The following is a 20020-nucleotide window of genomic DNA, read 5'->3' as shown; positions in this document are numbered from 1 at the left end:
CATTGTAATGCGTTTTGCACGTGCGTGAGAAAAATCGGCATGTTTGGTACCCAAACCCGAACTTCTTCACAGAAGTTCGGGTTTGAGTTAGGTGTTCTGTAAATTGTATTATTTTCCCTCCTAACATGGTTATAAGGGAAAATAATAGCATTCTTAATACAGAATGCTTAGTACAATAGCGCTGGAGGGGTTAAAAAAAATAAAATAAATTTAACTCACCTTAATCCACTTGATCGCGCAGTCGGCTTCTCTTCTGTCTTCTTTCTTCAGGACCTGGGTAAAGGACCTGTGATGATGTCACTGCGATCATCACATGGTCCATCACATGATCTTTTACCATGGGGATGGATCATGTGACGGACCATGTGATGAGCGCAGTGACGTCACCACAGGTCCTTTACCCAGGTCCTGAAGAAAGAAGACAGAAGAGATGCCGGCTGCGCGATCAAGTGGATTAATGTGAGTTTAATTTTTTATTTATTTTTTTAACCCCTCCAGCCCTATTGTACTATGCATTCTGTATTAAGAATGCTATCATTTTCCCTTATAACCCGTGAAAATCGCACCGCATCCGCACTTGCTTGCGGATGCTTGCGATTTTCACGCAGTCCCATTCACTTCTATGGGGCCTGCGTTGCGTGAAAAACGCACAAAATAGAGCTTGCTGCGATTTTCACGCAACGCACAAGTGATGCGTGAAAATCACCGCTCATGTGCACCGCCCCATAGAAATGAATGGGTCCGGATTCAGTGCGGGTGCAATGCGTTCACCTCACGCATTGCACCCACGTGGGAAAACTCGCCCGTGTGAAAGGGGCCTCAGTGTTTGCGGTTTTTTTCCACGCAGATGCAATCAGTTTTTGATGCATTTTTCATGTGCATGAAAAAAAAACGAAGACGAACACTCTACATCTCCTAGCAACCAACTGTGAAAAACGCATTGCATGCGGATGCCTTCCGTTTTTCAAGCAAGTCCCATTCACATCTATGGAGCCAGAGCTGTGTGTAAAACGCATCATTTTATAGAACAGGCTGCGATCTTTCCTGAACGCAAAGATGACGCGTGACAAACGTGTGCGTAGACCCATTGAAATGAATTGGAATTCAGTCCGGATGCTAAGCGTTCGCTATACGTATGGCATCTGGATGGAAATCTCGCTCTTGTGAAAGAGACCTCCTCCTCCTTCTTCTGCGTTGTGCAGGTAATGGACGGCTCTCCATGAGCAGCCAGCCCTTCCAGGAGATGTGTTTGCACTACAGTTTGGATCCTAGCTTGTCTCAATCATAGACTTTGATCAGTGAAGGGATCAATTGAAAGAGCAATTACTTTTACTCAGAAATCTGGTTGAGATAAGAAACCAGACCGGTTCCATCAATGGCTGGTGTCACACGCCGCTTTATGTGGCAGTTTCTGATGCAGTTACTCGAGCCACAGTCAGAAGTCAATCTATAAGTCCTTCCTTTATATTTCTCGTTCCTTTCCCACCCACTTCTGGCTTTGGTTTACAAAATTGCCACACATCACCCTAAGGCTACCCGCACATGTTGTGGATTACGTGTGGTTCTTCCGTGCAGATTCTCGTGCGGAAGAAAAACACAGCTTTAGGGTCCATTCATATGAACGTAAGGGCTCACAGGCCACAAACAGTGGTGTCCGCAATATACCCATTGACTTGAATAGGTCAGCGATCCGAAGATATAGAAACAGATCTGACATGCCCTATCTCTTCCAGAACGGTGGCACGGATCGGAAGCCCATGGACGCGCTTCCATGGGCTTTTGGGTCCATGCCTCCGCACCGCAAAATATAGAACATGTCCCATCTTTTGCAGTATCTTGCGGATCGCAAATGGAGTGCACACGGCTGGTGCCCGCAGCATGGGTACGGAGCACTTAAGTTCGTCTGAATGGACCAGAAAAGACCAGAGTGCCAGAAAAGTGAATGACATTACACAAATCTCGTGTACAGTCTGCTTTTTTTTCAGTGTGGAAACTGATCGGCTATCTGGAATTAGAAATCTGGAGCACGTCAATTCCTTGTGCGGATTTTACCATTTTCAATGCAAGGGTGAGATCTGCGCAAAACTGCATCAAAATTGCACCAAAAACTTCATGTTAGGCCTCATGCACACGGCCGTTGGGTGGCCGTGGCCGTATTGCAGCCCGCAAAGGGCAGGTCGCCAATTCACAGCCGCTGGCCGTGTGCACCACGCATCACAGTTGCGAACCCATTCACTTGAATGGGTCCGCAATTCCGGAGATGCGGAATGGAGTCATGGAACGGAACACCGGAAGCACTATGGAGTGCTTCCGTGGTGTTTCTTTCCGTTGTTCCGCACCGCAAATAAATATGATAAGTCATATTTTTTTACGGTGCGGACAGACCACGGACCCATTCAAGTTGAGTCGGTCCGGCCCGCTGCACGGATGTTGCCCGTGCATTGGGGACCGCAATTGCGGTCCCCAATGCACGGAACGGCCGTAAGCATGCGGCCTAACAGATTTGTAAAGCTAGGGAACCAGCCTAACCTTCCACGCAGTAGAAATGCTTGTCTGATAGTGATGGCCAGTTCGCAGTGTTCGCCGACGAACACATTCAATCTGCCATCTTTATTCCCAAGTCCGGCGATGCAGAGGTAAGTCCTTACCTGTGCCTGCGCCGCAAGCCGCTCTGAAACACATGCGGTCACCGGGAGCAGACAGTTCCGAGAACAGCCGCCGGGGGCCTTCATCGGGGAATAAAGATGGCAGATTGCATGTGTTGGTCGGCGAACACTGAGAAGTGGCCATCGCTGTGTCTGATCCATCCTTTCTTCAGCTGCACTGCACAAAGACATTAGATTTTAGTGTGAGAAGCTGGAGCATCAACCATCCATCTGTAGTTTGCTTATGGCCCTTCCGTATGTTATACAGTTACAGATTTTGGGCTATTTAGCATGTGGCACAGACTCAACTTTAGGAAATTTTTGCCCAGGGCATGCACTGCCGAATGGAGCCAGTGCATTGATTTCTATTGATTCAGATTCTTCTTTAAAGGGGATGAAATTCTGCTGCATACTCCATTCTGTACCCCGCTGTTATGTAGCGCTGCTCTTAAACCACATTTTAACGGATGGGATACTACAAAGTCTAGTGATCTATGCGCTAATAGTGTGGCAATCATTTGACAACAATATTTTATAATAATATTTACATTTCATGTATACATTTCCCCAATATTTTAAGCTTTTACAGGGGTTGGGCAGTGTCGTGATTTTGATAACTATCCTCAGTATAGGTAGGTCATCAGTATCAAATTGGGGGGGGGGGGGGGGGGGGGGGTGTCAATAAGCTGACACTGTTCAACCGCTTTAAGTATTACTGACAGGTATTCGGAGTTCTCAGAGATCACTTCCTGGATTTGTTTCACCTTCACTACTTCTGACACCAGCGTCTCATTAAGGGATTAGTATTGCTGCAATTTCCAAATTGATTGTTTAAAGGGGTTGTCCAGATTTTATTTTTAAAGGGGTTGTGCAGTAATTTAATACTGATGACCTATCCTGTATAATGTAGAAAAGACCGCGGCACATAGTGTCTTCAGAATAATTGCAGAGTTTTATTCGCCACCCTTATGGGTGCTGTGTATGGAAGGATGCTGCAGCGGGTGTCCGCTTGTGGTCTATCTCCATTCAATAGAGCTGCGTGTGGGTCTGCAGCCTCCAATGTGAACAACCACTACGTGCTCTGTGAACGTACCCTTAAGGTGTACCCGAACGTTCAAAAATATTTTAATATTTCATAGTGATAGGTTTTTGATTGGTGGGGGTCCAAATGCTTTTGATTGGTGGGGGTCCAAATGCTTTTGATTGGTGGGAGTCCAAATGCTTTTGATTGGTGGGGGTCCAAATGCTTTTGATTGGTGGGAGTCCAAGTGCTTTTGATTGGTGGGAGTCCAAATGCTTTTGATTGGTGGGAGTCCAAGTGCTTTTGATTGGTGGGAGTCCAAGTGCTTTTGATTGGTGGGGGTCCAAATGCTTTTGATTGGTGGGAGTCCAAGTGCTTTTGATTGGTGGGAGTCCAAATGCTTTTGATTGGTGGGAGTCCAAGTGCTTTTGATTGGTGGGAGTCCAAGTGCTTTTGATTGGTGGGGGTCCAAATGCTTTTGATTGGTGGGGGTCCAAGTGCTTTTGATTGGTGGGGGTCCAAGTGCTTTTGATTGGTGGGGGTCCAAGTGCTTTTGATTGGTGGGGGTCCAGCAATCACTAAAATGAAAAGAGTGAAGCTCTCACATAGAGCGCTGTCTGCTGCAGACAACCTATGATATGTCACTATGACATATCAAAAGTTTTTTGAAAGTATGGGTACACTTTAATTTGCCAGTTTCTGCAAGACTGCCTGACTGTCTAAAGGTGGCCATACACATTAGTCTTTTGTTGGCTGAACCCGCCAAGAACAGGGGGTTCAGCGGACACGTTAATGTGTGTAGGAAGATCCCGATCTCCCCCCAACAGATGATGTCAGGGGAGACAAGGGTAGGGAGAGATGAATATCTTCGCCATTCCCTTTGTCCTCCTGGAAGTGTTTGGCCAAGCCGAACATGTATGTGTATGGGGAAGTCAGGGGAGATAGCTCTTGGTCGATTGTTCGGCCGGCAGCTACTGAACGTGTCTGGATGGCTTAAGGCGTATGGGGATTTCCTGACTATATATTTTGTCTCTGTGGGAGATTCCTTTTCTCACTGAAAAAAAAAATACAGTTGTTGAGATGAAAAGCTGTTGGCCAAGGCTCATTCTAGAGCTGGGGTCAGCAACCTCTCTGAATCTACGACCCCCAGCATGCTCCATTCCCTTCTGTGGGAGTTACACCAAGAGTCAAGCAAGTTTGCATGTTAGGAGTTGTCGTTTCACAGCAGCTGGAGTGACGGACGGACGTTGCTGACCCCAGGTGCAGAGTATACATCGTGTTTGGCCGGCTTTACCATGGAAAACCCCTTTTTAAAGTAATCTGATCCTTAACAGCCTTTTTACTTTTATGCATGGGAAACACCAACCTGCTGATGATCGCGTCGCTTACAGTACTATACCGAATAGCGTACAATAATGTCACATATTTACACCGTAATCCACAGGAATATAGTAAAAGAAACATTTACTCTGAATCTAAAACTCACTGCTGAAGACAAGAAGGATGCTAAATGCGTAGACCTCATGCACACGACAATAGTTGTGGTCTGCGTCTGATCGCAGATTGCACTCAGACCCATTCATTTCTATGGGTCCGCAAACTGCGGACAGCACACACGAATATCATCCGTTTTCTGTCTGAAACTGTGCCACTTCTAGTAGAAAAATGTGGCATGCACACGGCCGGTATCCACAAAAACAATATGGCCGTGTGCATGACGCTTTACACTGATTTCTGAAAGGAGGAGACTATGCTAAGGGGGCTTTTATCAATGATACAGCATGTCGATCAATATTCAGTAGGTGCTATTTAGAAATCATCGAAAGTAAGGGGATGAATGATCACTAATACGATCAGTCATCCCCATAAAGTTCTCCTTTGTCAGCAGCACATCCCCTGTGTACACGGCACAATGTGCTGAGGACAAACAAGCATTTGTATTGTGGCATATGACTTTTGAGATGTGAGCGATGGCCAGTTTTCCTGGGGCATTGATTAAGAATGAGTCTTGTTCTTTCCTGACCAGCAGTCCATGTAAGAGGGCCCCAAATTCAGTCTCTTCCAAGGACAGATAAAACCCCCCAGCTTACTAGCACAGATGTAGGATGATACTTCCTCATTTTCGGATTCGCTTCTGTATAAAAAACAAGCAGTTTCACACATCTTCCTCTTTGGAGTAAACTTTATCCTCCAAGCCCCAGACCATTCAGAAACAGAGGTGAAGCCAAATACTGTCATTACAAATCTACCTAACTGCTGCAGTCCTATATAATCAGGCCTAGAGCTGGGGAGATATCAGGGGGCTCAACAGCTCCACAGGGAGGTCTTCGCTTAGAAAAGGGAAGGATGTCTGAGCTGATGTGCCCTAAAGAGTCAAGTCAAAGAGTACCTGTCACCACTCCTGACGTGTCTGCTTTAGCCCAAATTTGCATTTCCCATAAAATAATAATTTTTTGATTTGTTCATCTATTATACTTCTAGGAAATATATAAATAAGTTGACAACTACTGTAGGTGTTAAAATTTACCTTGTCAAAGTGGCGTTTCTTACGCACTCTAGGCACACAGTCTATGTACAAGGGGGATAGTACTCTAGGCACACAGTCTATGTACAAGGGGGATAGTACTCTAGGCACACAGCCTATGTACAGGGGGAATAGTACTCTAGGCACACAGTCTATGTACAAGGGGGATAGTACTCTAGGCACACAGCCTATGTACAGGGGGATAGTACTCTAGGCACCCAGCCTATGTACAAGGAGAATAGTACTCTAGGCACACAGCCTATGTACAGGAGGAATAGTACTCTAGGCACACAGCCTATGTACAGGGGGAATAGTACTCTAGGCACACAGCCTATGTACAAGGGGAACAGTACTCTAGGCACACAGCCTATGTACAGGGGGATAGTACTCTAGGCACACAGCCTATGTACAGGGGGAATAGTACTCTAGGCACACAGCCTATGTACAGGGGGAATAGTACTCTAGGCACACAGCCTATGTACAGGGGGAATAGTACTCTAGGCACACAGCCTATGTACAGGGGGAACAGTACTCTAGGCACACAGCCTATGTACAGGGGGATAGTACTCTAGGCACACAGTCTATGTACAAGGGGGATAGTACTCTAGGCACCCAGCCTATGTACAAGGAGAATAGTACTCTAGGCACAGAGCCTATGTACAAGGGGGATAGTACTCTAGGCACACAGCCTATGTACAGGGGGAACAGTACTCTAGGCACACAGCCTATGTACAGGGGGAATAGTACTCTAGGCACACAGTCTATGTACAGGGGGAACAGTACTCTAGGCACACAGCCTATGTACAGGGGGAATAGTACTCTAGGCACAGAGCCTATGTACAAGGGGAATAGTACTCTAGGCACAGAGCCTATGTACAAGGGGGATAGTACTCTAGGCACAGAGCCTATGTACAAGGGGAATAGTACTCTAGGCACAGAGCCCATGTACAAGGGGAATAGTACTTTAGGCACACAGCCTATGTACAAGGGGGCTAGTACTCTAGGCACACAGCCTATGTACAGGGGGGATAGTACTCTAGACACAGAGCCTATGTACAAGGGGGATAGTACTCTAGGCACACAGTCTATGTACAAGGGGAATAGTACTCTAGGCACAGAGCCTATGTACAAGGGGAATAGTACTCTAGGCACAGAGCCTATGTACAAGGGGAATAGTACTCTAGGCACAGAGCCCATGTACAAGGGGGATAGTACTCTAGGCACACAGTCTATGTACAAGGGGAATAGTACTCTAGGCACAGAGCCTATGTACAGGGGGAATAGTACTCTAGGCACACAGTCTATGTACAAGGGGGATAGTACTCTAGGCACACAGTCTATGTACAAGGGGAATAGTACTCTAGGCACAGAGCCTATGTACAGGGGGAACAGTACTCTAGGCACACAGCCTATGTACAGGGGGATAGTACTCTAGGCACACAGTCTATGTACAAGGGGGATAGTACTCTAGGCACACAGCCTATGTACAGGGTGAACAGTACTCTAGGCACAGAGCCTATGTACAAGGGGGATAGTACTCTAGGCACACAGCCTATGTACAGGGGGAATAGTACTCTAGGCACACAGTCTATGTACAGGGGGAACAGTACTCTAGGCACACAGCCTATGTACAGGGGGAACAGTATTCTAGGCACACAGCCTATGTACAGGGGGAATAGTACTCTAGGCACACAGCCTATGTACAGGGGGAATAGTACTCTAGGCACACAGCCTATGTACAGGGGGAATAGTACTCTAGGCACAGAGCCTATGTACAAGGGGAATAGTACTCTAGGCACAGAGCCTATGTACAAGGGGGATAGTACTCTAGGCACAGAGCCTATGTACAAGGGGAATAGTACTCTAGGCACAGAGCCCATGTACAAGGGGAATAGTACTTTAGGCACACAGCCTATGTACAAGGGGGCTAGTACTCTAGGCACACAGCCTATGTACAGGGGGGATAGTACTCTAGACACAGAGCCTATGTACAAGGGGGATAGTACTCTAGGCACACAGTCTATGTACAAGGGGAATAGTACTCTAGGCACAGAGCCTATGTACAAGGGGAATAGTACTCTAGGCACAGAGCCTATGTACAAGGGGGATAGTACTCTAGGCACACAGTCTATGTACAAGGGGAATAGTACTCTAGGCACAGAGCCTATGTACAAGGGGGATAGTACTCTAGGCACAGAGCCCATGTACAAGGGGAATAGTACTCTAGGCACAGAGCCTATGTACAAGGGGAATAGTACTCTAGGCACACAGCCTATGTACAAGGGGGATAGTACTCTAGGCACACAGCCTATGTACAGGGGGGATAGTACTCTAGACACACAGCCTATGTACAAGGGGGATAGTACTCTAGGCACCCAGTCTATGTACAGGGCGAACAGTACTCTAGGCACCCAGTCTATGTACAAGGGGAATAGTACTCTAGGCACACAGCCTATGTACAAGGAGAATAGTACTCTAGGCACACAGCCTATGTACAAGGGGAACAGTACTCTAGGCACACAGCCTATGTACAAGGGGAACAGTACTCTAGGCACACAGCCTATGTACAAGGGGGATAGTACTCTAGGCACACAGCCTATGTACAACATTTTCAATATCAAAGAGGCAATAGTGGAATAGTACATTTTAATTGTGAATGTATTCATATATTGCCAGTAAAGGCACAAAGCAGAGTAGTTATTTCATGGGGAATACCACGAGGAACTGATTAAAGCAGACATGTCAGGAGAGCTGATGGGTCCTTAGTAGGTAATTAAATACTATAGAAAACATAGAAGAAGGAAAACATATAAAACAAAAATTTACTTTAAAGCACAAAATGACAAAATCAGCCCATGATCGCATGCGTCAGCGCCACATGATAGTGCTTGTTATTACAGTCATTTGTACAGTGAATGTTGTTTATGGTACAAGCAATAAATGTCATATGACAGACATACCTCTCATTGTACATTGACCTCCTAGCTTCTCAGTGTGTGTGCATACTGTATGTGTGTATAATGTATGGGCCTGCAGGTGCGTGTATATATGTGTGTGTATTTATGTATGTGTATATATCTACTGTAGATGTGTGTATGTGCAGGCATGTGTATCTGAGTGCATTTGCGTATGTGTGTAGGTATATGTGTGTGAATATATATGCATGTACATGTATGTGTGCACATGTATATATGTGTATATGTTTGTGTATACATGCACTGTATGTATGTCTATATGTGTGTACATGTATATGTGTGTATATGTTTGTGTAACTATATGTGTATATGTGTGTAGGTGTATGTACAGTATGTGTGTGCATGTATATACTGTATGTTCGTGTGTCTATTTCCTGGTTTAAAGAGAATGAATACAGGTATTAATCACATTGGAGGGGGAGTAAAAAACAGTGTGGGGGTGTCAGACAGAGCGTCTTAAGTTGGGGAGCATGTAAAAGCTATTGGCTTCAATTGCTAAAGTGTATTTCCCCCCTGGGGATGTCTCATGAGATTACAGAATGTGTTGCAACGCACCCTGGGTGACAAGTATAAGAACGGTCTCTCAACCGAATATATCACCTTCTATGATAAAAAAATACAATGGTTAATGCTATATGTTCTCATACAGAAACTGAACAGGTGATAAACTAGAAAAGCAGTCCATATACAGTCCTCTTAATAACAGTCCCCGTTCAAGCTACTTACACTACACTGTAGTCCATGCCGTGTGAGGAGACAGTTCTTTATTACAGTCATGTATGAGAGATATGGATCTCCAGTCTTCTGTGCACAACCCCTGGGAGATTCACCATGTAACAAGTGAAAACAAAATGTCTCATTCCAGGTGCTGTTACCAGATCCCGAAAAGATGGGGGGGGGGGGGGGTATCGGAGGATTTTACTGAACGTACCTGTATCTGCTCCCTGCTTACAGTAGGTCTTCATTTAGATTGTTCTCATGCAAACACGAGGACAATGTGTCTGCAGTTGGAGAAAGGGGAAGCAGTCAGGTCTCTGCATTGTTACCAAAATCAGGAATTGTTGAATTGAAACTAGTCCTGAGGCCAATAGGGCAAGTATGTTTTGTACATGGCCTTGAAAAGAAGATTTTACTTAGTGGGAGATACAGACGGAAAATAAAAAAGTATGGAGTTGGGCGCTTTCACAACATCACATCTTTAACCCTTCGCAGTTACAGTATGTACAATAACAGGAATGCAGGAAACAGTCAGCAAATAACTTGATGATTTCTGAACATCTGCATGTAAGGGGGCTGCACATATGAATGTGTTTTCCACCAGCCTGTGGCATGTATGGGAGAGTCCACAATTAAGATAGGATTGTATCTGATTGTACTGTAGATGAAAAATCTGGTTGATGTCCTCATCATACAACACAACCTGTCTGGACCTTCTATCAGCCCTGATATTCAATATGGGTGGATCTAGGTCACAAGCTCGAATTTTAAGTTGGAACTGTAGTATGATAACTAGAGATGAGCAAAGTTTTGAAAAATCTGATTTGCCAAAGTTCCCCAAGAAATTCAAATCAATCCGAATCACTATAAATCAGGTATACCCAGGCCACTCTGCCTTAGGATGTGGCCAATTAGCCCGCATTTAATAATGAAGACCGCACTGTATAGTCAGTCTTCATTGTTAATGGCCACGCAGCACTTTTAAGGCACCTTTAAATAGGGGCTGTTGCTGGTATGGGGTTTGGATGGTTAGGTGGGGCACAATAAACTGGCATACCCACTTCTCCAACCCCAGCGCTCTCCTGCCCTACAGGTGGGAGCCCTTCTTCTGCCATCTGCTTTTCCTCCTTCTCCACATCATCTAATATCGATGAGAATATGTCATCAGGAACGTCCAGCTCCTTCTCTCTCTGCATCTTGCTAACTTTTCTAGCAAGTAAAGCCTGCAAAAGATGAGGATGGTCATCATTAAAGGGGTTATCCAATAGTAGAAATACCCACCCACAATGCCCAGGCCAGGGGCGTACGTACAGGGGTCGCAGTTGCCTGTGGACCCCTGGCCCCGCCCTGCACCAGTACTGTGTGTGCTGCGCCTGCCTGTATAATAACCCGGGCGGCCGGCCCGGGGCCCGCCGCCCAGTGTTGCGTTTCTGTGCTGCAGTGCCAGGCCTACCGTCCCTTGAGTCTCCTCCCCCCGTCAGTCTCCTCCCCGTGCGGGTGCGGCGGTGCGGCGTGCCTCGTCATTTCCTGTTAGGCACCGGACATGACGTTTCCCTAGGCTGCGCAGGCGCACAACGACGCCGAGATGCAGAAGGGAGCGCGCTAAGAAGTCGGTGCCGACTGTCCGGATTGGAACTAGATAAGATTTGTAAAAAAATATTAATTGGTCACTGAGTTCAGACTCAGAGTGGGGGCTGACTGGGCAATGTTACTGTCTGTATTGCCTTCATATGGTATGGTAAAATACTTCATTGGCCTATAAATGGCTTTTAACTCTGCTATATTTCTGTAGCCTGCAATCTCTGACTGCCCAGTTGGGCTGAAACTACTACACCCAACATGTTCTGGCAGTAATAGTAAATGGATATTGGTGCAATTCTGAGCTACTAGTCTATATAATACATGTAGGCTGCATATGTATTATATAGACTAGTAGCTCAGAAATGCACCAATATCCATTTACTATTACTGCCAGAACATGTTGGGTGTAGTAGTTTCAGCCCAACTGGGCAGTCAGAGGTTGCAGGCTACAGAAATATAGCAGAGTTAGGCTACTTTCACACTTGCGTTAGGTGCAGATCTTTCTGGTATCGGCACAGACGGATTCGCACCTATAATGCAAACGCTTGTATCCATTCAGAATGGATCCGTTTGCATTATTCTTTAAAAAAAAAGTCTAAGTCAAAACGGATCCGTCCTGACTTACATTGAAAGTCAATGTGGGACGGATCCGTTTTCAATTGCACCATATTGTGTCAGTGAAAACGGATCCATCCCCATTGACTTACATTGTAAGTCAGGACGGATCAGTTTGGCTAAGCATCGTCAGGCGGACACTAAAACGCTGCAAGCAGCATATTGGTGTCCGCATCCAGAGCGGAATGGAGGCGGAACGGAGCCAAACTGATGCATTCTGAGAGGATCCTTATCCATTCAGAATGCATTGGGGCTGAACTGATCCGTTTTGAACCGTTTGTGAGATCCCTGAAACGGATCTCACAAGTGGACCAAGAAACCCCAGTGTGAAAGTAGCCTAAGGCTACTTTCACACTGGCGTTTTGAATTCCGTTTGTGAGATCCGTTTCAGGGATGTTACAAACGGTTCAAAACGGATCAGTTCAGCCCCAATGCATTCTGAATGGATAAGGATCCTCTCAGAATGCATCAGTTTGGCTCCGTTCCGCCTCCATTCCGCTCTGGATGCGGACACCAATATGCTGCTTGCAGCGTTTTAGTGTCCGCCTGACGATGCTTAGCCAAACTGATCCGTCCTGACTTACAATGTAAGTCAATGGGGATGGATCCGTTTTCACTGACACAATATGGTGCAATTGAAAACGGATCCGTCCCACATTGACTTTCAATGTAAGTCAGGACGGATCCGTTTTGACTTAGACTTTTTTTTTAAAGAATAATGCAAACGGATCCAGTCTGAACGGATACAAGCGTTTGCATTATAGGTGCAGATCCGTCTGTGCAGATACCAGACTGATCCGCACCAAACGCAGGTGTGAAAGTAGCCTTAGTTATAAAGCCATTGATAGGCCAATTAAGTATTTTACCATATGAAGGCAAAAGAAATGCATGACAAAACCAGCTCTGCTACATAATGTAGCTGGTTTTACGTGGGAAATGCATTGCTGGTACCTGATGCTGACACCTGCAGTTCTGGGTAAAAGTACATAGTTATGGTTGAGGTCATTTGTTAACTCTGCTACATCTGCTTATAAAGGGATGAACAGACTGCGCACATTGGGGTATACCTTCTTGTTCTTGCATTAGTCTTCAGCCTGTGGCTCTCTAGACCTGCTGGAAGTACAAATTTAGGCGGTTTGGGGGTGGAGGGAGGTTGGGGGGGGGGGGGGGCGACAGGGAGGGGGGCCCCATGGATCAGTTTTGCACCGGGGTCCCATGGATTGTGTGTACGCCACTGGCCCAGGCCCCTCCTATAGACAATACTTACCCAGTCCCCGGCAACCGCGTTCCTCTGGATCGCTGTACGGCCACTGCTGCATCTCCCCGTAGCGCAGATCAAAACATCTGGCGACGGGTGGTGCAGCCAACAACAGGCTGCGATGGTGACCAGCCTCCCTAACATCACAGGTGATGCTAGGGAGACTGGTCACAGTTGCGGCCTGCTATTGGCTGCTCCCCCCATCGCCGGATGTTTTGATCTGCGATACGGGGAGATGCAGCAGTATCATCTATAGGAGGGGTCCGGGCATTGTGGGGGGTATTTCTACTATTAGATAACCCCTTTAAGATCTGACCCCCCTAAAGGGGTGCAGACTGGATGGTATTGGTTGGCACGCTGGGCACTGGCATCCATCTTATTGGTAATGAATTCTTCTTCTATTAATCGTTTTCAGCAACACTGTCCCGTGGCGCTTGCACGTATCTCCCTAAGCTCGGCTCACAGGACTATGGAAGAGACCGTGCGGGATGAGGGTTTTATAGGGCTGTGACATAGCTACCTGGCTACCTGTGGATTGGCTTGCTGCATTGTTTTATCTGTGATCTTGCGTTCCGGGGCTTGTCACCTTTACACTTAGTTTAGTTTTGTAACACGCGCAGTTGCCATTTTAGGAAAACCTAATTTGTTACCTCGAAGCTTGAGGAAATTTAGATTCATTGTGAATCGAGGTTTTCCTAAACTTCGGAACGAATTCCGCTACGATTACTTTACTTCGCTCAACACTAATGATAACCAACTTTAGGTATGAATTCGCTGACCAAAGTGGGTAAGATTTAGACCAATATGAGAATTAACGAAATAGCCCCATCTTCAGAATCGATGGGCACTCGTCCCACAATGGACACATGTGGCCATGTACAATTTTTTTTTTACATTGACCCAGTTAACAGATATTGTACTGTTATCAGGCAATGAAGTTATTTCCAGTACTTAAAGGAGTTTCCCAGGAGTTCGATTAGATGGCATATCCTCAGTATGGCTCATCAATATCCGATCAGTGGGGGTCCGACTCCTGCTGATCAGCTCGGCTTTCTGGTCAGTGCTGCCTCCTCTTCCTAGGCCAGTGACATCACCTTCATCAGTCACTTGGCCTATGTGCAGCTCAGTCCCACTCAAGTGAATGGTCCTTGGCTGCAATACCAAGCACAGCCACTATACACTGTATGTATTGCTGTGCATGGTGAGCTGCAAGAAGACCACAGTGCTGGAGCACTAAGGCCTCTTCAAAAAGCTGATCATTAGGGGTGGCCGATGTCTGACCCCCCAACGATCAGATATTGATGACCTAACCTGAAGCTAGGCCAGCAATATTGAACTCCTGAAAACCCCTTTAAGCTGGTCATAGAAAGAGAATAAGTATTTATCAGAATGTGGCTGATAATCCGTATGAACGATCTGACCACCAAAATGTCAAACTATACTGGCAGATCACGGAGACAGTTTTTAAAAATATGATTGACCCTATTAGGCCGATTATACTTTAAACGTGGTTTCAGCTGACAATGGCCAAAATAATCCGCCCTGACAGATCAACTTTTTGGCAGACACAGTCCATAGGAGACCATCCTTTGCATATTGGGAGGTCATTATGCTGGCTTACATTTAGACAGGCGGTGGATACGCCAAAGTTAGGTCCAGCTAAAGGGTTTATTAGGACCGCTGTCTAAAACACTAGTCTTAGTAAATGACCCCGACTGACTTTTAAGTTATGTGTATTGGCAGCTTTGCGTCTCAATCGGTTGAAGACATATTGAGAGCCTGTGGACTGCATGTAAACGGCAGCCAGCCGAGTCACTGAAGCCTCTTTCACTATGGAGCTGAGCACAAAAGTCAAGATAAGATCTAAAAACTGTATGCTTGGAAACCTACATAATGAACAGTCAGCAGAGCCAGGACAAATAGAGGAATGTGTTCAGTGATTTGAGAGGTTGGGAAAATAACTTTGATTTTGTCAGGACCGACCAACCAACTGCTACTTTCACACTAGCGTTCGGGTGTCCTTCAAACGGAGCTCACAAGCGGCCCCGAATGCATCCGTACTGCCCTAATGCATTCTGAGTGGACACGGATCTGCTCAGAATGCATCAGTCTGGCAGCGTTCAGCCTCCGCTCCGCTCAGTAGGCGGACACCTGAACGCGGAGGCAAGCGGATCCGTTTGAAGATGACACAATATGGCTCAATCTTCAAACGGATCCGTCCCCCATTGACTTTCAATGTAAAGTCTGGATGGATCCGTTCAGGCTACTTTCACACTTAGAATTTTTTCTAAGTTATAATGCAGACGGATCCGTTCTGAACGGATACAAACGTCTGCATTATAGGAGCGGATCCGTCTGAGCAGACATCAGACGGACCCGCTCTGAACGGCAGTGTGAAAGTTACATGACAGCAGTGAGGGGGGAGAAACATATGTTGGTCTGTATATGGGGGGGGGGGGGGGTTGGGAGGAAGATATCTTGGTCTGTATATGGGCTGGTTGGGAGAAATATATGTTGGCCTGTATAAAAGAGGGGCAGGACGAATATATGTTGGTCTGTATATGGGGGGGTCAGGAGAGATATATGTTGGCCTGTATACAGTTGCAAGAAAAAGTATGTGAACCCTTTGGAATGATATGGATTTCTGCACAAATTGGTCATAAAATGTGATCTGATCTTCATCTAAGTCACAACAATAGACAATCATAGTCTGCTTAAACTAATAACACACAAAGAATTAAATGTTACCATGTTTTTATTGAACACACCATGTAAACATTCACAGTGCAGGTGGAAAAAGTATGTGAACCCCAAGACTAATGACATCTCCAAGAGCTAATTGGAGTGAGGTGTCAGCCAACTGGAGTCCAATCAATCAGATGAGATTGGAGGTGTTGGTTACAGCTGCTCTGCCCTATAAAAAAACACACCAGTTCTGGGTTTGCTTTTCACATAAAGCATTGCCTGATGTGAATGATGCCTCGCACAAAAGAGCTCTCAGAAGACCTACGATTAAGAATTGTTGACTTGCATAAAGCTGGAAAGAGTATCTCCAAAAGCCTTGCTGTTCATCAGTCCACGGTAAGACAAATTGTCTATAAATGGAGAAAGTTCAGCACTGCTGCTACTCTCCCTAGGAGTGGCCGTCCTGTAAGGATGACTGCAAGAGCACAGCGCAGAATGCTCAATGAGGTGAAGAAGAATCCTAGAGTGTCAGCTAAAGACTTACAAAAGTCTCTGGCATATGCTAACATCCCTGTTAGCGAATCTACGATACCTAAACAAGAATGGATTTCATGGGAGGATACCACAGAGGAAGCCACTGCTGTCCAAAAATACATTTCTGCACGTTTACAGTTTGCACAAGAGCACCTGGATGTTCCACAGCAGTACTGGCGACATCATTCACTGATGAGCAGGCGATTGTCAGAAGGCTAGGTCAGAGTATAGGTCATTTGTATTAAAATTTCAGAAAACCCTTTTAAGAGGCTCCACTACTGGAAGAGGGACATTAAGGGGGCAGCAATACTAGAAGGGGGGCACTAAAAGAGTTTTCTACTGTGTGAGGGAACTAAGGCGGCATAACTACTGTGTGGGGACACTAAGGAGGCTTTATGAAAGTTGGGTATATTTCATACCCTCCTTAGACTTTATAAAAGTTGGGTATATATCATTTAATCTGTGTGCAAATTTAGCTAATCTGCAAGATAACGTATATACTGTGAGTATACTAAATAAAAAATACATTTTGACAGCGTCAAGTGTGGAGTCACGGCATAAAACATTGGCGCAGTTCTTGTAGATTGAGGACTGAGTGCTACATAGACCAGGAAACTTCTCCAAGATGTTCTGCTCTGAAGATGAGCTATCATAATATACTATTAGCAATAAGCTCTCAGGACACAGCGCCAATGTTATATACACTGGCACCAAGTTAGAGGACGCAAACGATATGTCACCAGAACAGCCACTCGATAACGTAATGAAACGTGTTGCACCAGCTACGTGTCTTTCCTTGGTCTGTTTTTTTCTAACATGATTGTCCCTCTAACCCTGTTACTTCAGAGAACACGTCTGTTAATGGAATGCCCTTCAAACTCACGGTCGATTGCTTCTAGTAAATGTTTCACCAGACACTAAACAACCCCTGTGTTCCACCCTCAGTGCAAACATTGTATGAAGGATGAAAAATAATATTCGGGAACCGTCACACAGAACCTTGAAGGTGGTAAGGATTCAGCCTGTGAGAACCTTCAGAGCATTTTTCTCTTATTGAGTTCATTCTTGTATTACAGACATTACAGAAGAAAGAAACAATTGTTTAGTTTTTTGTTATTTTTACTTTTTTAAAAACATTTGTCATTTAATGGAAACGAGTCCTTGCCAAATAAGGTTTCAAATAGTGTCCTTTTGGTCTCCATTTGGCCTTTTTTCCTGTAAAGAATAGCGAATTTGTACGCCTTTAATGTAGTCTGAAGGCACCCTAAATATTCATAGTATCTATGACCTTACAGTACATACTCTACAAGGCCTTCACCAACATATGAGCTTGAAGGGGTTGTCCAGTGTAGAAAAGCTATTTTCACATATCTTATTAATTAATTCCAAGTTATCAGGGGGGTCCTCTGTTCAGAAGAGTGTTTACAACAGTGTCTCCTGCTTTGGAGGACCTGTCCTGTCCTTCATTACACATACGACCCCTTGATTTGAATGGACACTCTGTAATGCTTCAGTTCCCTTCTGGTGGCGCTGCACGGGAATTGAACACTTACTTCCAGGTTAATCTACAGATTACAGTTGAGGGTCTTATCAGGGAGACACTTTGAGATTATCTTATTATTAAAGGATCCTTCTAACAAGTGGGGATTGCCCAATGTGGGGAGCCCCTTTAAGTGAGTTTTATGCAGAAGTTAGCATGACACCTGTATTTATTATGGAGGCTGGCTGGATATGGAGGATGTTGTCTGGTTTGCACCATCTTTTTTTGGCGCAGGCGCTCTGAGATGAGGAGGCTCGTCTCCTCAGTGCGCCTGCGCCGATGACATCACCGAAAGAGAAGACGTCATCGGCGCAGGCGCACTGAGGGAGTGCTGAGGAGACGAGCCTCCTCATCTCAGAGCGCCTGCGCCGAATGACCAGAGGCGCGCGATTTTTGAATTACTGACAGGGCCGGCCGGAGGAGGAGATCCCGGCTGGCCCTGTCAATCAACACGGCGAGGGGGCAGATTGCTGCTGCGGCTACCAGCAAGTAGACGCCCTACTTGCTGGTAGAGCCCTCATTTACATATTATAAAACTTCGTTTTATAAAGAATCGGCCGCATGAAAGTAAGTAAGAGCATTATATTCTCCTATATCGCCCTATAAGGAATCTAACTATCCCAAAAAAAAATATGAGTTTTGTGGGGTGACAGAAACCCTTTAAAAGGCTCCTACAGTGGTAAAGTGACTACAGGGGGTTATGCTGCTAGGACTCGCAGCTATCAGCTGCAGTATATTAGGAATGCTGTAAGTGTTCACGTACCCTGCAGCGCCACCACAAGGAGAATTAAGTATTATGCAGTTTCCATTAAAATCAATCACCTGTCCATGTAATGTACAGACATACCGCGTCCTCCAGAGCAAGAAATGTTCTTTCTGTCTACTCTACATAGATTTGAAAATAGATTTGAAGATGGGTTTTCTACACAGGAAACCCCTTTAAGGGTCCATTCACACGTCCGTATGTGTTTTGCGGATCCGCAAAATACGGACACCGGCAATGTGCGTTCCGCATTTTGCGGACCGCACATCGCCGGCAGTCTCATAGACAATGCCTTTTCTTGTCCGCAATTGCGGACAAGAATAGGACATGTTCTATTTTTTTGCAGAACGGAAGTGTGGATCCGCAAATGCGGATGCGGACAGCACATTCCAGCCCCATTGAAAATGAATGGGTCTGCACCAGTTCCGCAAACCCATCTTGCGGACCCATTTTGCGGACGTGTGAATGGACCCTAACATGGCTTGGCTCAATGCATTCTTTCTCTGCTCTCTTCCTTACTCCATGTCTTCGACAGACCTGGGTCTCGCTTGGACATCATATATATATAGATTGTCTTACGTATTGATTAACCAAGCCAAAAAATTCCAAGAGGACTGCCAAACCAAGCCAAAAAACAAACATAACTGGTCAAAGAGGACTCTACAGGGAATGGATTCAACAATGGGCCTTGGGACAGACTCTTTTAAAGAGGAGATGTCACCTCCCCTGTCACAGCTTACCTCCTTCCCTCCTTGCACAATGACCTTTGCACAGGTCACAGAGCATGCTCTCCACACTTTCTCATAAGAATTTATGAGCATAACCAGTCTGGTGTAAACCATAGGTCTAAATCAATCTCAGCCCAGGCAAAATGGAGGCCCCCATAATCATGTAAAAATAATAGAATATAAAAATCTACAGTCATAAAAAGATTACCAAAACTAAGAATATCACTAGCTGGTTTTAAGAACAGAATTCCTTAGGGACAGCTCAGTAGGTGCCATGGCTCCCCAACTTTTTGATCCCTTTATCTTAATTTGGTATTTCTTGGCTGTCTGACCTAGTGGAACCACACGGCTGTATTTAGCGCACTCTGATTTGTAAGGTGCAGTTGATGAAGCCTTGTGGCTTTGCCTTGTATGGAGGAAGATAAATGACAAAA

The 20020-nt window shown here is 45.5% G+C and overlaps 1 protein-coding gene across 6 annotated transcripts in view; it reads right to left on the bottom strand.

Moving 5' to 3' along the window:
- RBM47 (RNA binding motif protein 47) overlaps window positions 1-20020 on the bottom strand; it is a 145869-nt gene that overhangs the window by 44261 nt on the left and 81588 nt on the right. For 2 of the 6 annotated variants that reach the window (XM_040418943.1, XM_040418950.1), the window contains exons 1-2: window positions 10097-10133; window positions 9892-9982 (exon numbers count right to left, since the gene is read on the bottom strand). The exons of 2 other annotated variants lie outside the window; for them this stretch is intronic. In XM_040418943.1, coding sequence (XP_040274877.1) covers window positions 9892-9908 — 17 coding nt within the window. In that variant the 5' untranslated portion in view covers window positions 9909-9982; window positions 10097-10133. Of the gene's footprint in view, window positions 1-9891; window positions 9983-10096; window positions 10207-20020 lie in introns of those variants that run through there. 2 more of the 6 variants (XM_040418944.1, XM_040418949.1) reach the window with 2 other exon arrangements.

The sequence above is a fragment of the Bufo bufo genome, chromosome 2 (assembly GCF_905171765.1).
Source record: "Bufo bufo chromosome 2, aBufBuf1.1, whole genome shotgun sequence".
NCBI classification, from domain to species: domain Eukaryota; kingdom Metazoa; phylum Chordata; class Amphibia; order Anura; family Bufonidae; genus Bufo; species Bufo bufo.
Note: the sequence above shows the minus strand (reverse complement) of the source record. Positions and strands in the feature narration are given on the sequence as shown.